This window comes from Callospermophilus lateralis, chromosome 6, assembly GCF_048772815.1.
Source record: "Callospermophilus lateralis isolate mCalLat2 chromosome 6, mCalLat2.hap1, whole genome shotgun sequence".
Classification (NCBI taxonomy): domain Eukaryota; kingdom Metazoa; phylum Chordata; class Mammalia; order Rodentia; family Sciuridae; genus Callospermophilus; species Callospermophilus lateralis.
In genome coordinates this window covers 156,119,287-156,144,127 of record NC_135310.1, presented here as the reverse complement: position 1 = coordinate 156,144,127, position 24,841 = coordinate 156,119,287, and the positions used below count along the sequence as shown (strand labels likewise).

General features: G+C 44.4%; 1 protein-coding gene across 4 annotated transcripts in view; it reads right to left on the bottom strand.

Annotated features, from left to right (window-relative positions):
• The window catches only part of Cdkal1 (CDKAL1 threonylcarbamoyladenosine tRNA methylthiotransferase), a 560,072-nt gene that overhangs the window by 212,373 nt on the left and 322,858 nt on the right, over nt 1-24,841 (bottom strand). For all 4 annotated transcript variants that reach the window (XM_076857924.1, XM_076857925.1, XM_076857926.1 and 1 more), the window contains one exon: nt 16,469-16,635. In XM_076857924.1, the coding sequence (XP_076714039.1) occupies nt 16,469-16,635 (167 nt within the window). The remainder of the gene's footprint in view (nt 1-16,468; nt 16,636-24,841) is intronic.

The following is a 24,841-nucleotide window of genomic DNA, read 5'->3' as shown; positions in this document are numbered from 1 at the left end:
CGCATTGCTAAAAACTGCCTTCCTATTTTGGAGCCACAGTCCAAATATCTCACTTCTAAGCTGTAACTGATTGCAAGACACAGTCAGTAATAGCTTTTGCGGGGAGAAACAAACAGAATCATCACCATATTAACATTATATGTTAATTGTAGACAATAATCTGAGCCTGAGTGAAAATAAAGAAAAAGCTTTGAAAACAAAACATGAATCATTATCGAGGTTGTGTGCCCTCCCGCCGCTAAGTTCTGTGGATCAAATCCAGGGCTCTGCCACCGAGCTGAGACCATGTTCTTCTGTGGCAGACTGCTGGCTGCCCACTAACGTCCTCAAGAGCAGAACTCCCAAATTCCAATTAGACCAGGAAGACCCAGCTAGATACTCAGTCCCTACATGGCCCTAAGACCAAGACAGGGCCAGGAGCAGAACAGGTCCCTCATTCCTGGGCACACCCGTTAGCAATGGCGTGCCTTTCCTCAGCCTGCGTCCCCTCTGCTGCCCTGGATACAAACCGGATGGTAAGACAAAGAGCCACCTTTGACCCAGAGGAGGAGCACGCAGTGAAGGGAGCAGAGCCTGCTTTCTGTCAAGTTCAGTGTTATACCATTCTCCTGCGGGTGAGGAGCACCTACCCACAGCCGTGCTGCGGGGAGGGCTGCAGTCCAGTGAGCGCTTGCTCAGGGCCGGGGCCTGCCTCACTGCCAACTTCTGACACAGGCTGACCCAATATGAGGCACGCCTGTCAAAGCAAGCGTCAGGGTGACCCTCTCACATCGATGGCCAGATGAGATGGCACAAGAGCTCTGTGACATGTATTCTTTTTTTTTCCTTTGGATTCCATGTCTCATCAAGAAAAACAAGTCTCCAGGGCTTTAGAAGGCTCTGAGTTAGACACCAAATGGAAAATTTTACATCTACCTCATTCAGCTCGATCCATTCAAAACAGAGGCTCACCTGTGAATGGACTGATCAAGATTCAGCAAATAACCCTGATCCAGATTCAGACCTTCTACTTTGGGGAACACTTTATTCAATCCATGTACGTGGACAGATAACAAAGTCATCATAAAGATATAAGAAAAGTGTTGGTCAGAAGATTGAGGGTTTACCTCCGAGACGGGGAGATGATGTGCTGTGAATTCCAAATGACTCTTTGAATTCCGGAAACTAGACACCCAAAAGGAACCATATTTACCAAGCCCATATTACAAATTCGGTGCTTTGTAGATGTTAATTTCAAGATGGGATCTTTTTACTTTAGTAAAGCAGCATCAATTCCAAATGTCTTTTCTCCGATTCACAGAGAATCAACTGACGACCAATGTGCCCAGTGTTCCAGAGCACCATGAAGATAATGGGCGCTAGGCCAGGTGCCCCACGCCTGTCAGCCACCCAGGAAGCCGAGGCAGGAGGATCACTAGTTCAAGGTCAGCCTCAGCAACTTAGCAAGACCCTGTCTCAAAATAAAAATATTAAAAAAAAAAGGGTCAGGGGTGTGGCTCAGTAGTAAAGTACCCCTGGATTCGGTCCCCAGTAAGGGAAAATGTGTGGGGGGTGTGTGTGTGTGTGTGTGTGTTTATAAAGATGATGGTGAAGCAAAGGGCAGAATATCTATCAAAATAGCAAATTGGAGGGGCTGGGGTTGTGGCTCAGGGGTAGAGCGCTCACCTCACGTGCAAGGCCCTCAGTTTGATCTTGAGCACCACATAAAAATAAATAAATAAATAGAGTTATTAAAAAGTAAAAAAGCAAATTGGAAATTGAGACCAAGCACCTACAGGACACGCGACACAGTGAGTGGGGGACCTAAGTCATCCACCACAACAAGAATAACAAGATAACATTTTGTGGCTTTGGAAAAAGACTCAGTAAAGGAAAGGAATGAAGCAATTAATTGCCCTGGGCAGTAATGCAGGTTATTTTCTTGTGTGGTATCCAGAGCTGCAAGTATCTAATGTAGTAAGCATTTTACTCTGTGAATCTCTGTGCTCTCTCTGACAGTGAATCAATTAACAGTGTTCTTCTGCTGTCAATAACCCACTAATGACATGAGTTCGTCCTAAAAAGCTTTACTAGGGTGGAGCATCGTAGTGGCCAGCGGCACCTTTGACACAGAACACAAACATTAAGAAAATGGATTTAACCTTACTTAGGAATGGCCTGACCGAGAGGCAAGCCATTTCCAGGCATAAATGACATTCCCTGAAGTAGCAGGAATGGGGAGGTAGAGACCTCTGAAAGTCCTCTCCTCCTTCAACACAATGAGGACATGTCAAAAACCGTCAGCATCAACTTCTTCAGAACGCTGAGACAGACTCAAGGCTTGCAGCAATCCACAGAGTCTTCATTCAAAAAAAATCAAGTGGCGTTTGCACCTGCCCTGCTCTCCCCTCCTACTACCTGGCTCCATGGAGCCTAGAAAGTCAAGAGGCTGCAAACGTGGAAGAACCAACAGCCTGCCAGCCAGTGGATGGGAACCAGGGGGCTGGAGCTCTTTCAAAGTCTCATTCCCAGAAAATTATCATTATCTGACCTGACTGGGAGTTCCAGGACCACTCCACTTGCACAGCTTGCTGTTCAACATGACCTGGCACTCACCCAGCAAGAACAGCCTTTGGCCCAGGGGCATTTGTCAAAAATAATCAGTTGTAATTGTTTATCATCAGAGTTGTCTATGGCTGTGTGGGCCAAACAGCAAGCAAACCAAAAAGCTTAAAAGGAAAATATGGAATGTGATATTCATAGGGGACCTTGGAAATAGCGACTTCTTCCTAGGGATCTTGCAGGTGCAGGTTTTACACGTGCTCAGTAAGGACCTGAAGAGGCGGTAAGTGCTCATCTTTGCATGAATCTGAGACTAGCAGGGAGCAAAGGTGAAGGCGGAGCTGTGAGCTACCTGCCCTGGCCCTGCAGGCAGGCTCTCACATGACGTGGAGTACAATCTTACAAAATGAGTTAAGAAAAGTCACTAAACAAAAACAGCAGCAAAGAACTCCAGGGAAGGGAGAGAATCTGGTTTCCAGAGCTACTACTTTATATTATTTCCAATGCCCAATTTCAATGCAAAAAAAATTACAAAGCATGCAAACCAAACAAAAACAAAAAATGCTTCCAAACAAGAAGAAATTATGGGCTGTTATGGTTTGGATGTGAAGTGTTCCCCAAAAGCTCATGCATGAGACAGTGAAAGAAGGTTTTGCTGAGGGCCACAGCGGAGTCGGAATGGCCCCTGGCATTTTACCAGAAGTATGGTTGAGAGGCGATCCATTAAGATGATGTTGGATTGAAGCAGGTTGTGTATTCAATTGTATATTACTGTCCGGTAATAGGATGGCTCTTGCTACCTTGGGCTACCGCTACTTTGGAGTTCCCGTTGAGTTCTCCCAGGGTTCTGGGAGTGAGTGCACGCCCAGCCCAGGGGAGGGAGTTCCGGTTGGTGTGTGGTGTGTTCCTGGAGGAGCCGCATGGGTGTCGTTCGGGAGAGTTCCCGGGGAGTGTGCTGGTGGAGTTCGGAAACAAAGTTTGTTCCTGCTGGAGTGGCTGGTGATTTGTGCCCAGCCAGACTACGGCAGGTTTAGTGGAGAAATCATTGGTTTATGAGAGTCTCAACACAATCAGCGAATTAACCCCACCAGTGAATTACCCCATGGTGGGTTTAACTGAGTGGTAACTGAAGGTGGGTAAGCTGTGGCTGGAGGGTCAGGGTCACTGGGGGTGTGTCTTTGGGGTATATATTTTGTACCTGGTGAGTGGAGTCTCTCTGCTCTCTGATCATCATGTGAGCTGCTTCCCTCTGTCCCACTCTTCTGCCATGATGTTCAGCCTCACCTAGAGCCCCGAGGGATGGACCTGCCGTTTCAGAGTCATGGTTTCAGACTATTGAGAACTCTGACACCGTGAGCCCCCAAGTCAACTTTTCCTCCTCTACAATCGTTCTGGTCTTTCAGTCAAGCAGTGAAAAAGTTGACAAAAACATGACCCATACACAGGGAAAACCTTCAACAGAAACTGTCCCTGAGAAAGCCCAAAAATTACTAGGCAAAGACTTCTGATCAGCATTTTAAATATGTTTAGAAACAAAAGAAAAACCTTTCTTAAATAGTAAGTAGGAGAATGGTTTCTAATAAAGAGAAACAAGAATGTGACAAACTGGAAAAAAAAAAAAAAAGAATAAGATGAAATTCTGGTGTGAAATACACAAAACACTGAAAAAAAAGAAACGAAAAAAAACCACCCCGCTGTTCAGCAGGAGATTTGAACAGGAAGATCAGGAGTACACTTAAAGATGGGTCAACTGAAATTACCTGGCTTGATGAATAAAAAGAAAAATAGCTAAATAAAAATTCACACCACCTTGGAATGTGCGAGAGTTCAACAGAGCCGGGTCTGTCCAGGCAGCAGGCACACCTGGGTGCCCACACTGGGAGCCCAGAAGGAACAATGGGCAGAAGGAATTCTGGAACAATTAATGGACGAACCCACCTAATTTGGAGAAAAACATTGATCTACACACGCTAGAAGCTTTACAAACTCCAGTAAAGTGAATCAAAGAGACTCATGTCTAGATACATCAGGGTCAAATGTTGCCTCCTGACAGAAGGGATCACACCCAGCAGCAAGGGAGAAGCAGCTGACCCCAGAGTCTGAAAGCTCGGTGAGACCACCAGCAGTCGATTTTTCTTTTATGAAGTTTTATTTGTTTTCCAAGGGACTGAATCCAGGAGTGCTCGGCCACTGAGCCCCAACCTCAGTCCTTGTAACTTTTTGAGACAAGGTTTCACTAAGCTGCCGGGGCTGGCCTTCGACTTGGAATCCTCCCACCACAGCCTCCCCGTAGCTGGACTACAGGTGCTCACCACCACACCCAGCTAACAGCTGACTCTTCAAAGGAAACCACAGAGGCCAGAAGCCATGTGGGGGGCATGAGGCTCTAGGCTCCATCCGCATCCCCCACCCCCTAATTCACACAGCAACCACTCAAGAAAACAAAAAGCAAAAGAAACAACAAAGGGGAAAAAAAAGATCATTAACCAAGAATTTTATATCCAGAGAAGCTCTCTCTCAAAAATGAAGAATGAAGTCAGATTTTCTCAGATCACCCAAAGCTGACAGAGTCTGTTGCCTATACCTGCCGTACAGGTAACACTAATGGAGACCTTCAAGCGGAAATGAAAGGCCGCTGAAACAATGTCCAGACCACAAGAATAATGAAAGGCACCAGCAAAGGCACCGTGTAAGTAAATAACAGACAGTTGAGATGTGTTTTGTTTGAACCACTGCTTGCATACTATTTGGTTTAAAGACAAGTGGGTGGAGCACTCGTCCTAAGACTGTGAGGAGGGGCATTCCGTGTACAGAGATGTGCTACTGCTCAGGAAAGAAGAGCACAGAGAAGGGAAAGAGGAGGAGAGCACCTAGGAGCCAAGTCTTCCTGTTACTCCAAGGAGAGGGCTATAAAGTAAGTGGTTACTGCAGGCAGGCCGTGCAGCTCAGCCTGCTACCACAGGGATGCACAGCCGTGGGCTTGGCGCCCAGCACAGCCAACAAAAATGATGGCAACGGTCCCTGAGGCAACCATTAAAAAAAAAAAAAAATTCAGGAAACAATAAAGGCCCTAAAATGACAAAAGAATATCCACTTATTACAAAAGCAGGGTGGTGCAGGCTTAATCCCATCCCACAGAAACACATGCTGAGGTCCCAGCGTACGGCAGACAGCGTCTGCAGATAGAACCAAGTTAGGAGGCGACTGTACGGAGCCAGGAGGCTGGGAAGAGCACCTGCCGGCACAGGAGGTGGCCCTGGGAAGTCTGAAGACTGGGGTGCTTCCTCACAAGCCCAGGGACACCAAGGACTTCCAGTAGCCACCACAGGACAGGACAGGAGACAGAACAGATTCTTCCTGAGAGCCTCAAAGGGAACCCAAACCCCTTCCCCACCTTGACTTTGAACTTCCAGCCTCAGAGCGCAGACACTTAACTGCCACTTCTTTAAGCTCCCCTGTGGGTGGGACCGCGGCAGCGGCTGAACTGGCGCCAATGCAGTCCTGTAAGAACAGAGGAACAAGACCAGCGAGGGTCTGCCGAGCAGGGACATGGAGGGTGACAACACAGCAGCCTATCACCTGAAAGGCCAGGGCCTGAGTGTCAATTGATGGGAATGTGACCAGATGCTCAATGTCACACCACAAATGAAAAAGACAGAAGGTCTGCTTTTAGGGTACATTTTCGTTCTGAAGAGGTAGTTCAACGGCAGAGCGCTTGCCTACCATGAGCAAGGCCCGGGTTCCACCCCCAGTACTACACAACAAAAGCCCTCACAACCCATCCAGTCTCACCCAGAGTCGGCCATTACGGCCACATATCAGAGGCAGACTTACCCACAACACATCTGCTGGGAAGCAAACAACGCATTATAGGTAGCAAACTTTCCACAGCAATATTTAAAAACAATGACACATGCCCCAAAAGGAAACAGAATAGATTTTTCCCTTTAGACTAATGAACAACTGGAAAACTTTCAACTTTACTCTAAATAAATCACTTTGATTTTTCTCTGTTCAACACGCTGCATTCTGATTTTAAAATTTATGACCTACGTGATAGTTCTGTTCCAATACATTCAAATAAAGAAATTCTCAGCAGTAAAAATAACTAATATATCCAGTTTCAGATGCAATCGTTATTTACTATTAAGTGATGATAAATTTTTGGACTTAAGTTTTGAAAAAGCTTAACATTTTCAGGTGGATTCCTTGTGTGGCTGGAAGATGGGGGACGTCGTGGTTTAGATGTGAGGTTCTCCAGAAGCTCACGTAAGACAATGCAAAAATTTTCAGAGGCGAAGTGATAAGAATATGATGGTGTAACTTAACTGGTGGACCAATCTGCTAATTAAATGGGCAGTAACAGCAGGCAGGTGGGGTGGTGAAGGCGGTGGGTCACTGGGGGTGTGCCTTTGAAGCTTACATTTTGTCCCTGGTGAGTGGTGTGCTCTCTGCTTCCTGGTGCCACATCCCGAGCTGCCCTCCCCTCCGCACCCTTCCCCATGGCGTGCTGCCTCACTCGGGGCCCAGAGCAGTGGGCTCAGCCATCTATGCACTGACCCACGAAGACATGGGCCCTGAATGAACCATCTTTTCTCTATATTGGTCTTGTCAGGTCTTTTGGTCGCAGTAACAAAAAGGCTGAGTAAAACATGGGGAAAACAGAAACATCAGAGCTACAAACCACCACCAATGCAACAAAATGAAACTGAATCCCCTCCTCTCGCCATGCACAAAAGTTAACTCAAAGTGGATCAAGGAGCTTGATATCAAATCAGAGACTCTGCGTCTGATAGAAGAAAAAGTTGGCTCCGATCTACATATTGTGGGGTTGGGCTCCAAATTCCTCAATAGGACACCCATAGCACAAGAGTTAATAACAAGAATCAACAAATGGGACTTACTTAAACTGAAAGGTTTTCTCTCAGCAAGAGAAACAATAAAAGAGGTAAATAGGGAGCCTATATCATGGGAACAAATTTTTACTCCCCACACTTCAGACAGAGCCCTAATATCCAGATTACACAAAGAACTCAAAAAATTAAACAATAAGAAAACAAATAACCCAATCAACAAATGGGCCAAAGACCTGAACAGACACTTCTCAGAGGAGGACATACAATCAATCAACAAGTACATGAAAAAATGCTCACCATCTCTAGTAGTCAGAGAAATGCAAATCAAAACCACCCTAAGATACCATCTCACTCCAGTAAGATTGGCAGCCATTAGGAAGTCAAACAACAACAAGTGCTGGCGAGGATGTGGGAAAAGGGTACTCTTGTACATTGCTGGTGGGACTGCAAACTGGTGCGGCCAATATGGAAAGCAGTATGGAGATTCCTGGGAAAGCTGGGAATGGAACCACCATTTGACCCAGCTATTGCCCTTCTCGGACTATTCCCTGAAGACCTTAAAAGAGCGTACTACAGGGATACTGCTACATCGATGTTCATAGCAGCACAATTCACAATTGCTAGACTGTGGAACCAACCTAGTTGCCCTTCAATAGATGAATGGATAAAAAAAATGTGGCATTTATACACCATGGAGTTTTACGCAGCACTAAAAAATGACAAAATCATGGAATTTGCAGGGAAATGGATGGCACTAGAGCAGATTATGCTTAGTGAAGCTAGTCAATCCCTAAAAAACAAATACCAAATGTCTTCTTTGATATAATGAGAACAACTAAGAACAGAGCAGGGAGGAAGAGCAGGAAGAAAAGATTAACACTAAACAGATACATGAGGTAGGAGGGAAAGGGAGAAAAGAAGGAAATTGCATGGTAATGGAGGGAGACCCTCCTTGTTATACAAAATTACATATAAGAGGTTGTGAGGGGAATGGGAAAATTAACAAGGAGAGAAATGAATTACAGTAGATGGGGTAGAGAGAGAAGATGGGAGGGGAGGGGAGGGGAGGGGGGATAGCAGAGGGTAGGAAAGGTAGCAGAACACAACAGTTACTAATAGGGCATTATGTAAAAATGTGGATGTGTAACCTATATGATTCTGCAATCTGTATTTGGGGTAAAATTGGGAGTTCATAACCATCTTGAATCTAATGTATGAAATATGATATGTCAAGAGCTTTATAATGTTTTGAACAACCAATAAAAAAATTAAAAATTAAAAAAAAGAGAGAGAAGCAGCTGAAGAAATGAACTTTTCTTCCTGACAGACATGCACAATGTCCCTCCACTTTCTAGGACCCCTGACTTCATACCAACTCTCCTCTTCTACACCATGAACCACCTGAGCCGCCGATTACCGGCCTAGTATAAAATATGAAGATGTCATTTTGCCAAGTTTCGTTTTACTAAGTGCCAGGTTAGCAAGTGCCTGCCACAGCCTTCACAGGCCCTCAGAGCAAAGCCACCAAGGCAGAGCGCGTGGCACCGAGGACCAAGCAGGAAGGAAGGAGCGCAGGTTGCTTAGATGGCACCACTGTGTGCTCAGGAAGACTGCACAGAGCTTTCCTCAGTGGCCTCAGGTAACTGGCTTCCAGATGAATGAGGGAGAAAAGCCCACAACGCAGAGCGCGGAGTGTGAACCACACTGATTTGACAGTGAGTGGAGGTCATCTTAGCTACCTGGTTAAATCAAGGATTCCGGGAACAGCACAGTGAAATGCCTTTTAGTTGCAAATTACACTATATACATCTCTAATGTCCTCCCGAATAAATGTGAATTTATACTGGACCACTAGAAGATGAAATGTGAATATTTGTATGTAATAACTGAAATACGTCAATTTTCACGTTTCTCAAGTATGCTAGAATGAAAGCCATATACATACACACACATAAAACTAAGTAAAATACTATATATGTATATAAATATAACTGTTAAAAACTACACGGTGTCATGGCTTCAGATAGCCGACTATGGCAACGATTTCCTCATAAAGGATTTGACTAAGCACTTTTCACTCACTACTTGACACAGATTCTATTCCTAGGTTCTTCTTATCCAGTCCGGAAAGTCATCATCTCTTCTGGGATTGAACATCTATGTGTCACTGCCTTTCAACAGCAATATGTAGTAATTTAGGTCAATGGCAAGAGAAAAATAATCGATGATATTAATCTTTAAGAAATCCAGAAAAAATATACCACCGTGTAGACTAAAGCATTTTAGGATATCCAAAAATAGTTTGGACATTTATATTCCCACAGTGGAATATAAATCCACGCACACATCCACATAATCTTTGTAATGTAGAAACTGATCAGAGAGTTGCAGTGGGGCCCCCGGGGGAGGCCTCCCTATGTAAGTATTAATGGCCATAAAATAACTTGTAGGTAAGGCTTTTTCCACTGTGCTCCCCGGGAAGACAGAGGTACCCAGTATTTTTGACACAAAGCATTCATCCACAAAACAGCACATTCTCCTCAGAAGACACAATAAGGATGACAAGCACAAAGTAACAGCAGTAATGAAGAGCAATCGGCCCTGGGACCAAGTCCGTCTGTCAGTGAGCTCATTTCTCTTCTGGGTCCCTCAGTCAACAGGGATTCAGCCTTGGTAATGTCACACACCGAGGCCAAGACAGGGACAGCTGCAAGCTATGGACCCAGATGAAGGAAATTTGGCTTCGTGGGCAGGGCTGGAATTAGGGGTGGAAGTCTGGACAGGGTGAAGTGATATCACAGGCACAAAGAGGCCGAGACTCCTGTATGGGCAGAGGCGTGAGCTCTTTGCTTTGGATTTTGGGTTTCTGGTGGAAGGGCCTCACTGAATCATTGCTGAGCCAAGAGCCAGATCCATCCAGGAAGCTGCAGCACTAGAATGTGGGGTGGAGCCTAAACTCTTGCAGGTGGGGATCAGCATTTCAATTTCACTTTTATGGGAAGTAGTCAAATCATTCAGCTGGCCAGGGGGGCCACCTCTTTTATCCACACCCCCTCCAGGGGGGGAGTCTCTGGACTTTGAGAACCAGGCTCCAGTAAAGCCCTGAGAAGTGGACACACACACGCCCGCTTCCTGCATGTGGGGAGTCCCCAAGTTTCAGAGGCATTTTGGTTCCCACTTTCTGGGGTCTCGCTGACCTCTTGGTATTTATTCCTGAGAGCCAAGGTAGGCATGAAATGGACACGGTGACTATAAATAGCAAGGAAATGGGGCAACAGTCAGTAGAGCCACAGCCTGAAAAGCTTCAAAAGCCCTGCAGGGAGAGGATGGCAGAAATAAAGACTGCCTCATTTTTATTTTCTCGCTCAACATGAATCATCTGATAGCTCACCCTTTTATTCATCAAAAAATGGAAAACACTTTGAATTCAACAATGAAGAATCTATTTACATATTTTTCTATTGTTCTGGAAAGTATAAAACCTTTGGAAAACAGATTTGTAAAGAGCCTGTTTGGACTGTTTGAGTTCAGTGTGGAATTCTGTATTGCTTTGATGGAACATAAGCACAGCAGGCACTAGTTGGCTATCATTTTGAAACTAGGAGACATTTTTCAGAAGTCTGCCAAGCCAAAGGTATCATCAATGTTCATGAACTGCCTTGCAACAAAAATCCTTGACAGGTATCTACCATCTTTCAGCAGATACATTCATTTTGCTAAACATACAATTAGGTTAGAGCAAAAACTCAGTGAACTAGAAGCAAACACAAATATCCAGGGTAGCAGGAGGCTGGCGGGTAGAGTGAGTCAAAGATTCCAACCAAAACCAGATGGAATATTTAAAATATCACTACTTGTGGTTAACCTTTTGATGACACGTAACATAAATGTATTAAACCTAAGTCTTAAACAGTGCCAAATATTTTAATTCAAGCTAAATAAAATATATAGCATAATATTAATGTAAATGTTAGAGCCAATATTTTCCAGGAAAATTTTATAAAGTAACATAACTTTTAACGTGAATATAGGAATAGTCCTAACTAAACAAATACTTCATTTAGAGTAATTAAAAAAAAATATATTTATTTATATATGTATCTTTACTTCACATTATTCTGTTTTTATGTGGTGCTGAGAATCGAACCCAGTGCCTTATGCATGCTAGGCAAGCACTAGCTACACTAAGCCACCACCCCAGCCCCATTTAGAGTAATTTATTGGCCCTTCCTGAGGCAAGTTGTAAATGATCACTAAAATTCTGAGACCACTTTGACACAGGTCTCTTAAATTATTCATCATGTTATGGGGAGGACCAGAATAGCTTATGTAAAATCCAGATTCTTCTTATTGTCCCTCCTGCTAAACAGCTTTAACACCTTTTCCTTACCAGCCAATCCAGAAAATGAAAACTTCTAATAATTTCTAATAATTTCTCCTCCATGAGTATCCACTGCTGACTTCCCTAGTAAAGAATCTAAACAGCAGTTAATGCCGAGGAGGAGGAAGGGAAAGAAGGGCCTACAGATAACGGAGCCTATTCCATGAGACTTGCAGTCAAAGGACAGCTAACAGGCAAGACCTGAGCTGTCTGCATTCAGTGTGCACCGAGTGGAAGTGTTAGCACACAAAGGAAATGCGCCTCCCTAAAGTTGGTGGAGCCCAGGGCAGTAGGTAGTCATGGTGCACCATGAGACAGACAGAGGCCTGTGGTGGGAAGGTTCAGGAAGGTTCCTGGAACATGCAGGGGTAGTGGTAGAAAGCACAGTGGGGCTGAGGAGACCAAAACCAGTTCCCAGTCCACTAGCAACTGGGTCACCCCGTTAGCTGGCATTTCCAGTAGCTAGCTTCTCATCAATAATATGGAGGTGCAAACACCTGCAGAGCTCCCTTGCCGTGGGAGAGCAAGCACATGGGGAAAGCAAGCACATGGCATCTTGGGAATGCTACGCATGGGGTAAAGTGTGCTGATTTTATTATTGTTGCTCCTGTTGTCCAGTTTTGAAAATAAGTGACCAGAAACTCCCAGGGTCTTGCTGGCAGCAGCCACCTCACCACCATCACAGGTCTCACCACACCTGGGCTCACTTGTTACTCTCTTCTGAATTAACACCATGGCTGGGGGCTGCCTGCTACCAGGAGGGCAGGGCTAAGCAATGCAGTTACAAGAGGGATCAAATGCACAAGATGCTGGACCTTCTCTAGAGCCAGAGTCCCCCGAAGAGCAACACACGGGGATTGCTGCACGAGGGGAACTGATGGGAAAGCAAACTCAGGGAGATACTGCCTATTTGACACTAGCATGGCAATATATTAGTCAACAAGTGTAAGTATAGCTGATGAACACCCTACTACTAACGGTCATCACATGGAACAGGAAAATGATTAAGGGCAAATCTTACAAGTATGAAATGGCTAAAACTATGTACATGGAGGTATATGTATGTGTGTGATTGAGAAAAATATATATACACACACACTAGAGTGTTGTTTCTGGGCTACACAGGAGGCATCACAAGGTACTAAAAGAATAAAAAAAATGAGATGTAATGAAATAGTATTTAAGGCACCTGAATGTACACTGAAGAGCTTATCCTTAGCCAATAGGCGATGGAGAGGCCCTAGACTTTAGGATAAGGTCAATTTTTTTTTAATTTGGTCTTTTTAGATATATATGACAGTAAATACTTTTGATCTACTATTTTATCAGTCCAGTATCGCACACGCTTGTGGCTGTTCCTTGGGTTTGCTGGTGTTGCCAGCATATTTATGTCTGACACACTGTCACCTATGTCACCATTAAAATGAATCCTGTGTATCTTTAAGGCAATGCGGAGGTAGAAATGAGGATTGTGAAGGCCTCAGAAGCTACTTTACTCTCGGCTGCCGGTGGTGATGGGGAGCTCTGCCTTTTACTCAGTAGGCATGTATGCAACAGCTCCTGCACAGAGTGCGAACGCAATGCCTGACGCTGGACGAGACCTTCAAAGCACATCCTGAGGGTGGTGTCGCCATCTTCTATTCCTACAGAGATTTAGTAAAACGTTTCCTCAACTCATGTTTTTCCACACTATTCTTTTAACATAACACAATAGAAAAGTTGGAATTTTCCTTTAAATAATTTCACTTTAAACTGTGTGTGTGTGTGTGTGTGTGTGTGTGTGTGTGTGTGTGTGTATGTGTATATATATATATTTTTTTTTTAACCAAAAAAAAAAAAATCTTGCGAGTCAGGGATGTGCAGTGAACAGAATGACAGAGGAGGGCAGGGCCAGCAAAGTGCTCTGTGATTACAGTCTGCTGGTGAAGCTTCCAGGAACATAAGGAGCACAGTCCCAGCAATGAACCTGGGGGTGGGGGGAGGAGGGGGAGGGGGAGGAGGGGAAGGAGGGGAGGGGGAGGGGGAGGAGGGGAAGGAGGGGAGGGGGAGGGGGAGGAGGGGAAGGAGGGGAGGGGGAGGGGGAGGAGGGGAGGGGGAGGGAGAGGAGGGGAGGGGGAGGGGGAGGGGGAGGGTGTGCAAAGCTCCTGGGTGCAGATGGCCCAGCTCCTCCCAGCACACCTCTGGGTGCCGGCTTCCCCCAGGTGGCACACCGGCGGGCCCCACTCCTGCCTGTAAAGCACACAGAAATCGTTGCTCAGGGGAAACCTCTCACCCTCCATCACCTTCTGCTGCCTGTCAAGGTCAGAAGCTTGAGGGGTCAAAGCTGCTGACTGGGCTGGGGGCCCCACAAGGACTTTAGGAAGGAGCTTCCTCCTTCATTCACTCCTTGACACTCATTTCTCTAGAACTACTGGGAGGGGTAGACGCAGGGATGACAGGACCATGTATGTCCTCACTTCAAGACAACAACATTGTGAGAGGGAAGGCCAACATCACACCCAATTCAAGGCAAGGATTTAGAAACCATCACATGTGGCTATCGCCTTGTTCCCAGACTCTCTGAGCTCTATGAACTCAACGTGGTGTTTTCCAGGTGAAGGATAAACTCATGCTTAGCACCTGGGGCTGATTCTGAGCAGCTCTCCTGGAGCATCTGTGGGAGGCCAGAGACGGTCACTCCTGTCGGTGGCGAGCAGGAGGACTGGATCTGGATGCAGCAGGGCTGCTGTAATCTTGCAATCATTAAAATGCTGAGTTTATTCCAAGAAGTACTTGAAGTCACCCCAGAGCCAGAGCGTGATCCCCCTGTGTTTACAGCTGAACTTCTCCCACTTTAGCTTGCACTGTCCCGGAACCATAATCGTATTTTTTCCTTCTCTCACCATGCCATCATAAACCGCACACTGGAGGGCCCAGCTCCCTTCCTACCAACTGCGTACCCAGCACGCTGCTGGGTCTTCAACGATGCATGCTCCACATTTACTGCAAACATGGTAAGACTGCCACAGCTTTTAGCATATTTCATTTTTACACAGAATCACTTGCTTTTTCAAGTGTTGAGTCAAAGTGTTAAGTGAAAGTTGACGTGTCTGTGAATTATTTTCAAAAGCAAATCATCATCATCCCACATGCTGTGAGGGACCGAACTTACCATGAAATTCCTCTACCCTTTACTAGAAAGACCTAGCTGAGAAAATGTAAATAACACAATTGAAATTGCTATATTTCTTCATCATATATTTAGAATTAACAATCATATTGTTATTAACACTGTTCTCAGAATTTCTAAATTACATTGTGGATACTAAGGTGGCTATTTAACAAAAACCTCACAAATGTAGAACGAAAATCAAATCAACATGAATAACTTTTAATATTCAAATACGTATTTGCATTTATGCATTAACTTTCAGCAATTTTGGTTGATTTGTTATTTTTCTGCACAAATGTACAGCAAAGGTCACACCTGATTAAAAATAAGAGACTTCCTTCCCCACTTCACAAGACGTTCTGAGAGCTCCCGGACTCAGGTCCAATGTCGTGAACCTGCAGCAATCGCCTTTCCAACAACGCCCTGCATCCTAGCATGCACACTTCTTTGCCAAGCTGGGCACTGCATGCAGGACATTGCACATACCAGACTATGCTCCACGCCCCAGGTGAGGGAGCTACATCTGTGGACCTTTTAGTTTTTTGAGACAGGGTTTGGCTAAATTGTCCAGGCTGGCGTTGAAATTGCAATCCACCTGCCTCAGCTTCCAGAGTAACTGGGATCATAGGCCTGCATCACCACACTCAGCTCATTTCATTTACATGGTTGTTCCCCTGTCCACACTCTTTGCTCAGATATTAGTAGTAGTAGTAGTAGTAGTAGTAGTAGTACCACCAACACCATAAGGGATTAAACCCAGAGGTACCTTACCCCTGAGCTACATCACCAACCCTTTCTATTTTTTGAATTTTGAGTCAGGGTCTCATTAAGTTGCTTAGGACCTCCCAAAATTGCTGAGGCTGGCCTTGAATTTGTGATCCTCCTGCCTCCCAAGTTGCTGGGATTACAGGCACGTGGGCTCAGTTTACTATGCATTTGTCATCTGTAAGGGTTGCTACTTTTTCTAGTCTGACACCTAGCTATGAAGGAGAACGTCCTGGTCTGTGGATATAAACATGAAACCAGGGGCCTGAGGGACGCCTTCTCCTCTGCTCTCAGTGAACACAGATGAATCAAGTGGAAGGGCATCACTCTGTGTTTTGATTCCACTCTGTCCCTGGACAAAGGGACAAACTCAATACACCCCTAAACATAGGGTGCAGTATTCTTATTAGCATGGCTAACGGAGTTTGGATGACATCATATTGGCTATTGACTGCAAAATAATACAACGTATTACCAGTTCTGAAGTAGGCAGGGAGGGGTGGAGGGGACCTTAGGTGGGGGAACTGAAGGACTGCAAGGAGCTGACAAGCATCCAGGAGAAGGGGTCAAGTATTGAAAAATGTAAGGAGCATCCACTGATGATGAGGAAGCAGCAACAGACCATGTGGACTGACACAAGGGGATCTGAAAGACTCGATTCGCCGCTGTGAGGTGCCACCACAAAGGTGAAATGGCTTCCAGTGAAGCTGAAGAGACCATCCCAGGCAGCCTCAGGTTGGGCGGGCAATGGTGTCACCAGGTCACTGTCCTTACCTCCAGATGCTCTAGGATATAGGGGGGGTTCGTCATGCCGAGCCTCAGCATCGCTCCCTCGGGAATGACTTCAACCAGGCGCCACAGGAGCGAGGGGAGGTCGGTGCCAATATCCCTGCCGTAGGCCCCCGTGTCTTCACTCGTCAACCAGATCTCACAGACTCCCTCTGCGAATCAAAGGAGATAATTAACAAATCTGTTCAGAGCTGCCGCATTCTACAGCTGCTCACCCTCCTGATGCAGCCTCTGACACCATGATGCAGGCAGTCTGGGTACTCAGTTGCAGGGAAAAGCAGCCATCCCTTAGTGGCAGGGGTTATTAAGTCTGGTTTATGAACACCACCGAGTTACCAATGTTGTAAATTGTCAGTGTGTCCTAGGAAGTGATTAATGCTCACAGCCAATCGGTTCAACTGAGCTCCCTCCCCAGCACTCTGTCGGGGCTAGGGCTTCAGGCCCACCTCAGAGAATACCCAGCTTATTGAACACCATGAGCTCTGGAGCTGAAACTGTCCCTGGAGAGAACAGGTACTGTCAGCAGTCAGCCTATCACCAACCCAAGGAAACATGTCAAGCATAGCTAAGGATTAACTGTCAAATTACTAATTCCAAGGAATTCCAACTTCCCTGTAGTAGTTTATTCTAATCTTTCTCCTCTATTCAGGTAAAAATACTGTTCATTTTATTGCTGTGTCCAAAAATGTTGGTCGCAGCATAAACGGTGTTTGTGTTGGAAGGTCATTCCCAGACTGCGTGCCCCCTATTTCCCACCAGTCAGACTTAAAGAAAGTGCATTTATATTTTTGTTATTATAAAGAATTCTCTCGTCAAATATTACAGCTTGCAAAAACATCCTTCCAAAAATCAAGAGGAAATCCTTTGGATCACCTAATGCCATTTCAAATGAATAAAACAGAGTGAAGGAGAGTCACCCAGGGTTTCCTGTGCACACACAGAACATGTCTGAACCCATATTCAATTAAAGGATCAGCCTATTGCAGAAGGCCAAGTGACTCGCAGGCTAACACAGAGGAACCAGCCTGTGAAAATGTTCATGCTCCAGTGACTTCCTGCCTCTGAAGAACCTCAACACACAGGCGGGCGCATGAGCTAGGACGTCAGCCCAAACCAAAGTGGAAGTTTCTAGAAAGTGTCTTGACATTATCATTTTACATTGACTTTAGTTGATAGAAGAGTTTCAAAACTACATTTAAATTTTCCAAGCCAAGAGAGACAACAAATATAACTTACGGCATTTACAGGAACATGGATAAAATTTACAGTATAAAAAGGCAAAAAAAACAAAAAAAAAAAAAATCAAGATTTTTCCACAGCTTGGAGTTAAGATTTCTAATCACTGTTCTTGCTTTAGAGTAAGGGGCAAATTCACTTTATTAAAAAAAATCTCATCTAAAGCTCATACCCTTTTTTCCTCCCAGTGCTGGGGTTGGACTCAGGACCTTGGACACGCGGGGCACACTATCACTAAGCTACACCCAGCTTTTTCCTAGCTTTCTGAGACATACACAGCCCCACCCACACCCACACAACATGGAAAATACAAAGATGGAAAATACAAAGATAGAAATGCTATTTTAGTTTTCCAAATTAAAGTATCACTGTTTAGCAATGAGAGCAGAAGATCTCAAAAGAGGGCTCCAGTAAAAAAAAAAAGAGAGATGTTTTTAGTATAAAAATCCTAACCAGGCCTCGTGGCACATGTTATGATCCCAGCTAGTCTGTGGACTCCGACAAGAGAGGCCCAAGTTCAAGGTCAGCCTGGCAAAGTTAGGTGAACCCCATCTCAAAATAAAAAAAAAAGGGGGGGATGGGGATGTACTCAGTGATACAGCACCCTGGATTCAAATCCTAAGATCCCCTCCCCCCACAAAAAAAACAAAATAACAGTTGTGTTGTGAATATAAAGGTTTTCTTTGTTTCATTTAAATATATAAGCTCCAGAAATAATCAATCTTTGCTTAGTTTTAATCATTTCATAAGAAGAGTATGGCATATCACTGGCTACCAAGAAAGAGGCTGGCATGTCTACTGGCTATCTTTGTAAGTCTTAAAATTTTTATAAACATGCTCTGTACACGAAATAAATATTTTTCTATTTTAAAAATGAACTGCAATTAATGGTGTATTTTAAATTCTTAATATTATATATGCCATCAGACTCTAGACTCATGCAACCTTTTAAAAAAATACTTTATCATAAAATCCACTCCAGGAAGATAAATGGTGAGCAACAACATAAACAGATCTCAAACATTCTCAAAGAGGTTATGAAAACAGGACATTATCCATGATTTTCCAGTTACTGGCATTTGAGCAACACAATATGAATATTTTAAAATGAACAGAATAATTTTAATTTATAATTTTTCCACCCAAATGGTTCCAAGTTATGCCTTCTGTGGAGAGCGAGATTCTGGAGTAGTGCCTTGCTGCTGGAGAGGAATACAGAGGGAAAGTCACCGTGAATAGCATGGAAACAGCAGCCATGCAGAAAACCAGTCAGCTCTGGGAAAGGCAGAGGTGGGACCAAAGGCCCCCTGGTGGGCTGAGACTTCAAATCAAATCACACAAGGGGAAGAGCTGTAATAGGAAATCAGCAACCACAGGAACAACAGTCTTTACCGCTCTAATCAAGGCTGCTAAAGTACCCCGTGAAACAAGGACCTGGTGGAAAACAAAGAACCAAGAGCCTGTGCAAGTGGGAAGCCCTGGACTTGAGAACCCTGCCAATTCAATCCAAAAAAAAGTGTGCCAGTAGGTCCTGCTGCTAATCAACTGGAGGAAGCCCAGGTCTCAAGCATCAGTTCTAATGAGATTCGATTCTTCCAATCACTGGGTGACGAAGGCATTTCATAGTAAAGGTAAAGCTAAGTGTGGAATCCCCAGGCCTGACATCCTTTTTTCTTGGGAAGTCCCGTGATTACTCATCTGGCAAGCAGTTCCTGTCAGGCCAGGCTTGCATATGATTTCACTGGGGAACCTGCGGGCTGCAGCAATCAGTAATGGACACACACTGGGACACACTCATGCTTAAACCTGCACACCTAATTGGCCATACTTATGGACAGAAGCACTCGCCTCAACAGCTTCGTTCCTGAAGGACTTCAGTTAGCAGTTATATTCCTTTGCACATTCATTTCTTTGTACGTCCATCAAATATTTATTAGGCCCTTACCTACTATGTGCCCTGCAGCTCTTCCAGCTCATGCCACTAAACTTCTGCTATCTAAGGCTGGCTGTCATCCAGGAGCTAGAAAGGGGACACTGACAGTCATACAGGGGACCTGTGTGCAGCCCTATTGGTGGTGGGGCTGGAAGGGGGTGGCCTTGGAGAAGGACTTAGATGTGAGCCAGCTGGGCTGCCCTCAAGTGGATCTGATGTCAGTCCCAAGGAGAGGGCCCCACCCTGCACTGTAACTTGGCCTTGGATTAATACGTGTCAAAAAAAAAAAAAAATGAACACATGAAATTGAAAAAGAGGTACAAGAAAAACTAAGATAAGCAAAGTGAAAGTCCAACTAAAGAAATACATGCAGCCAAAGAAGTGTGGGTGGAAAAGTGGGAGACAGAAATTAGCTTTCCATTCAAAGAAGATATATCACTTTCTGAAAACTGTTGATCTCTCCAGTTTGGTTCATTTTCCCCAAATCGTTCAGTCTACCTGACTTTTCTGAACCTCATCAGATCATCCATCATTCTTAATCCCATCCACAAGGCGTTAATTTTGGTAAGAAGCAAATATGAGGAAGGCAAGAAATGCACGGTGCAGGAGGAACCCTTTGAAAAGTTGAGTTACCAGGCTCCACTCTCCTCTCACACAGGCAACTGCAGATCAGCCAGCAGCTCAGATAAGAATACTTTTCCCTGAATAGAGAGCAACCTCAACAGCTGGATTCCAATCTCTGCTCCATAGTAATTTGATATGGCAGAAAATGGAAAAAACGGAAAACATAAAAGGTTAAAATAATAAAAGATAATAGTCAATAAAATTATCCCAAAATAACAAAAAAAAATCAAACTTTGCCAAAAGTCAATTTTAAAAGCTTATGACTGACTACAACTTTTCCTGTGTATGCGCTTCACTGTAATAAATTAAAATACAGGTGAAGACTGGTTCAACTGGTTAGAAACACTATGCTTCTCTGGCAGCTCTTGCTTTATGGCTGGGGAAAGCTTCCACCATAAATTGTTTAATTACTCCACAACGAGTTTCTGAAAGTAAGGGTTGCAAAAATATAAAAGCAGCAAGCCACGAGAGTGTGGCAGTTAAAGGGCACTAGATGGCAAGACGACCTGCGTTAATCAAACATCCTCAGAAACCTTCTTCCTTTCTCCAGCTCACTCTCGCCCTCTGCCTCCGACTCCTGCTCTCCATTCCCACCTTTAGCTTGTCCATTCCTCCTCTCAATTCCATCCACGATTCCTTTCCAGTTCCTCCAGTCTTCATTTCCCCAATAAGGAATACAAAAAGATTGTATGGGCTTTTTCTTTATAAAAAGTTACAGATTCCAGAAATAAATATGACCCTCTATTTGAAAGGTCATGAAATTTTCTTCAAGAGAAACTTCTATGTTACACACACACAGAGGCAGGTGCCTCTTCAGCCTACTTATTTAATAGCAAGTTAGATAATATAATCCTTTTTGTCCCTTTTAATAATACTAGTTGACATTCAAAATTTCCATGCTGTTCTGTAGATAAAAAAGGACTTAAGATAACCTTCTTAGGCCCAGTTGTAAATCTTGAGCAACATCCCCTTGGCCCATGCCCTTGTAAAATGAGGGACATGGGCAAGTGCAGGGAAAATGGGCACAAAATTGTGCAGCTCCACCTGGCTCCACCTCCAGCCCAACTCCTGATACAGCCCTTCTGTAAATATCGGACCCAGCCCAAGGTGGGGCTGCGTACTCTCCACACAGCTCTAATTCTCCCTTGAATGTGCATCAGCCTTTCTAAATAAAAAAATACTAATGACTATTAATGATATCATAATAGAACCACACTATGCTGTTATATAATTGATAAATCTGACAATAACCTCTCTCACAGGCCCCCATACAAGATAATTGTTAATTAGCAAACTCCTCAATTTTATGTTTATAGTACCTTTACAAACTTTCTTAAAAAGTCTTACTGACATCAGAGTTTTCCCCTCCCTCCCTCACATCCTCCCTCCCTTCTTTCCCTCCTTCCAGGGTTCTGGAGATTGAAGCCAGGTCTCCTGCCTTCTAGGTTAAGAGCTCTCCCACAGAGCCACAAGCCCTGTAATTCTTTTCATTTTGAATAATGTGAAACACAGAAAAGTTTCAAAAGAGCCAAGAACACCTGCACCTCCGTCACCAGCCTCTTCAGTAAGGTTCTGCCGTGCTGTGAACCTCCGCTCCATACCCACATACGCAGGTACCTTTTTTCTGAACCATTTGAGAACAGATGTGGACATTATGGCACTTTAAACATGTCACATATATCTTCTATGATCAAGAGCATTTTCCCTCATAAGCACAACCCCACAATGCTCTTAGCAAGCCTAACGGTGGGGAACACTCACTGTAGCCGGAATACCTGAATCCCTTGGGACTCAGATAATCTTAATAGTCGCTGCAGTTAGATCTCTATGCTTTAAGCACATCTTGTCTTCTCTAAAAGGCCTCTGTACTCTTATTTGCATAGTTAATACCTTTGTGACCACTGAGACCAGTTTAAATGCTTGGCTCCCATCCTCTCCCCCACCTTGGATATAACTCTGTAATCCAACATCTTGCAGTGATTGGTTTGTCTGTCCTGAACAGGATACAAGCATCCCACAGGCAGAAACCTGAAACTCTTACTAAAACACACGTCCCTGGGGTATACAGTGGTGCCTACCACATGGTAAGCTCTTGCTGAATTTTGGTTCCATCAGTGTATTTAAGAGGTTACTTGCTATAAAAAAATTCACTTCAACTTACATTTGAAAGGTCCTTCCTCCTACACACAAACACATGTAAACACTGCGTAGACACACAGAGATTGTGCACAGGAGCGCAGGAGGTGCCGGGATAGGCCGTGAGAAAACCAGCACAGTACCTGGTAGTTTCTGTAGATCAGTAATGTACACAAATTTACTCAAGTTTTAGCACTAACTTATACAGCTATAGAATAATTTAGAGAGCAAAGAAAACTAAAGATGTAAAGGGTTTTTTATTATTTGGACTATTAAACCTCATTACAAAATGAACAGAACTGAAAATTTTCAAGAACAACTTCTTCATGACTCACGTTTTCTGGTCCTGAAGGTCCTTCTCAAAAGTGACCTCCACCAAAAGTATAAATGGATCCTGACATTCTTTATTATAATCAAGGAAGTTCGACTCAACATCATGTATTGTTTTCTGGCTTTTTATTATATTCTTTTGCGTTCAGTTCGAAGGGGCATCAGGTATACAGTTTAGGTCCTCAAACAAGAAAAATGTCTTTCATTCATTCATTCTCTCCTCTGACAAGCAAAACTGAGTACTTGTTATGGGCCAGACCCTGCTCTAAATTTGAGAGATAAAATCTGCCTTCATGAAACTTCAGTAGGAAGGGCAATAAGTACAAGTTCAATTTTAAAAGATAAAAAGTATGGGTGATAAAGGAATTGAGGAAGACACTGTTATTTTGTGACAGCAACAGTTGAGGAAGACTTGTGATGACACCAAACCCGAGGGAGCCAGCCAGACTAGCAATCTAAAAGAACAGCTCTCCAAGCAGAGGGCCCACCAGGACCGAGACCCGGCGACACGTGGCAGCAGTTCCCATGCCACACCAAGAGGTCAGCATGGCTAGGTCGAGTGAGCGACAGGCTGGGTTGGGCTGAGGCATAAGTGTGAAACGGGAGCCTGTGTTACAGAAGTCGTTACAGGAGGCTCAGCCTCCCCGGGAAGGACAGGTGAGCAAATGACAGGTGATAAGCTCTGCGTGGTCAAGTGTGATAAAGAAGCCACCATCTACTATGCTCGCCAGCAAGAGCTCTCAGGGACTCCAGGTGCAGAAAGACTCCTGAACACTGAATGCAGTTCTGCACTACAGGGAGCGGGAGAAGAGGACGCAGCTTCGCAGTCTTTCTAAATTATGTTAGTTTCTTTAAATTTTATGGGGGGAGGCACAGGGAATTTAGTAAAATTGAACAAAATCCATGAAACAAGAGAGACAAACATAAATAGGTAGGAGTAGAAGGAATCCCAGTCAGTAACACCTTCCTGCCTTCCCGACAGTGTCACCGCAGCCGAAGGGAGGGGTGCTGCTCTGCTTCTCCTTTTCCTTCTTCCTTCCTGGCACACAGCCCCAGGTGTGCATTCAGCATCGTTTACATTGAAAACCCACAAATAAACCAACACTTGCCACAAACTTAGAGTCTCACAGAGGTCCAGCCACAGCCACAGCTTCTGGAGGGACAAATTAGAATTTGTAAAACAGAAGGTCTCTTGGGAGGTGGGAAAAGGAAAGGAAAGCAGACTCATCCTCAAGCCCCTGTTAACCACCCACCAAACAACAGTAACTCGGGTCACACTGACTCTCCCGAACTGACTGAGGTGGTGAAGGTGAGGGGCCACAGGCGTGTGCATGTGCACATGCTTCTCCTATATGATGTAAGAGCAAAGAGCAGCTCTAGAACAAACAACCAGTCAAGTCTGGATGTTCTTCAAAGCAGTAAGTAGTTCTCCTTTGAGAAAAAGAAGACTCATCAAGATAGGAACGTTAGGGTTATCATGATATCCCATTCCCAAGGACTGGATCACTTGCCTCTTCAATGTAAAATCTCCAAGAACAAAGCACTATAAACACCTGCAGATGGATTAATGAAAGGTGCTTTTAATATTTATTAAAATAGGGGCTGAGATTGTGGTTCAGAGGTACAGCACTTACCTACCTTGTTTGAGGCAGCAGGTTCAATCCACAGCACCACATAAATATAAATAAAATAAAGGTATTGTGCCATCTATAACTAAAATTAGTTTCCAAAAAATACTCATTACGATAGAACAGCATGCACTCCAATAACCAGCTCTATAACTTGTCCAAAGCTATGCTAACCAAAGTGGTATCTGCAGACCTACTTGCTACCTACAGTGCAAACTGTTGGCTCTAGCCACAATGACGACAACACATAGTTTAATTAAAAGGAAATACTGTGAGGACTTCCACTTGCACACCTAAAGGATTAACTGTTACAAGAACTACTTCAATACTGTGAGTCATCAGAACAACTGGCAAGGGGCTGGGATGTGGCTCAAGCGGTAGCGTGCTCACCTGGCACGTGCGGCGCGCTGGGTTTGATCATCAACACCACATAAAAATAAAATAAAGATGTTGTGTCCACCGAAAACTAAA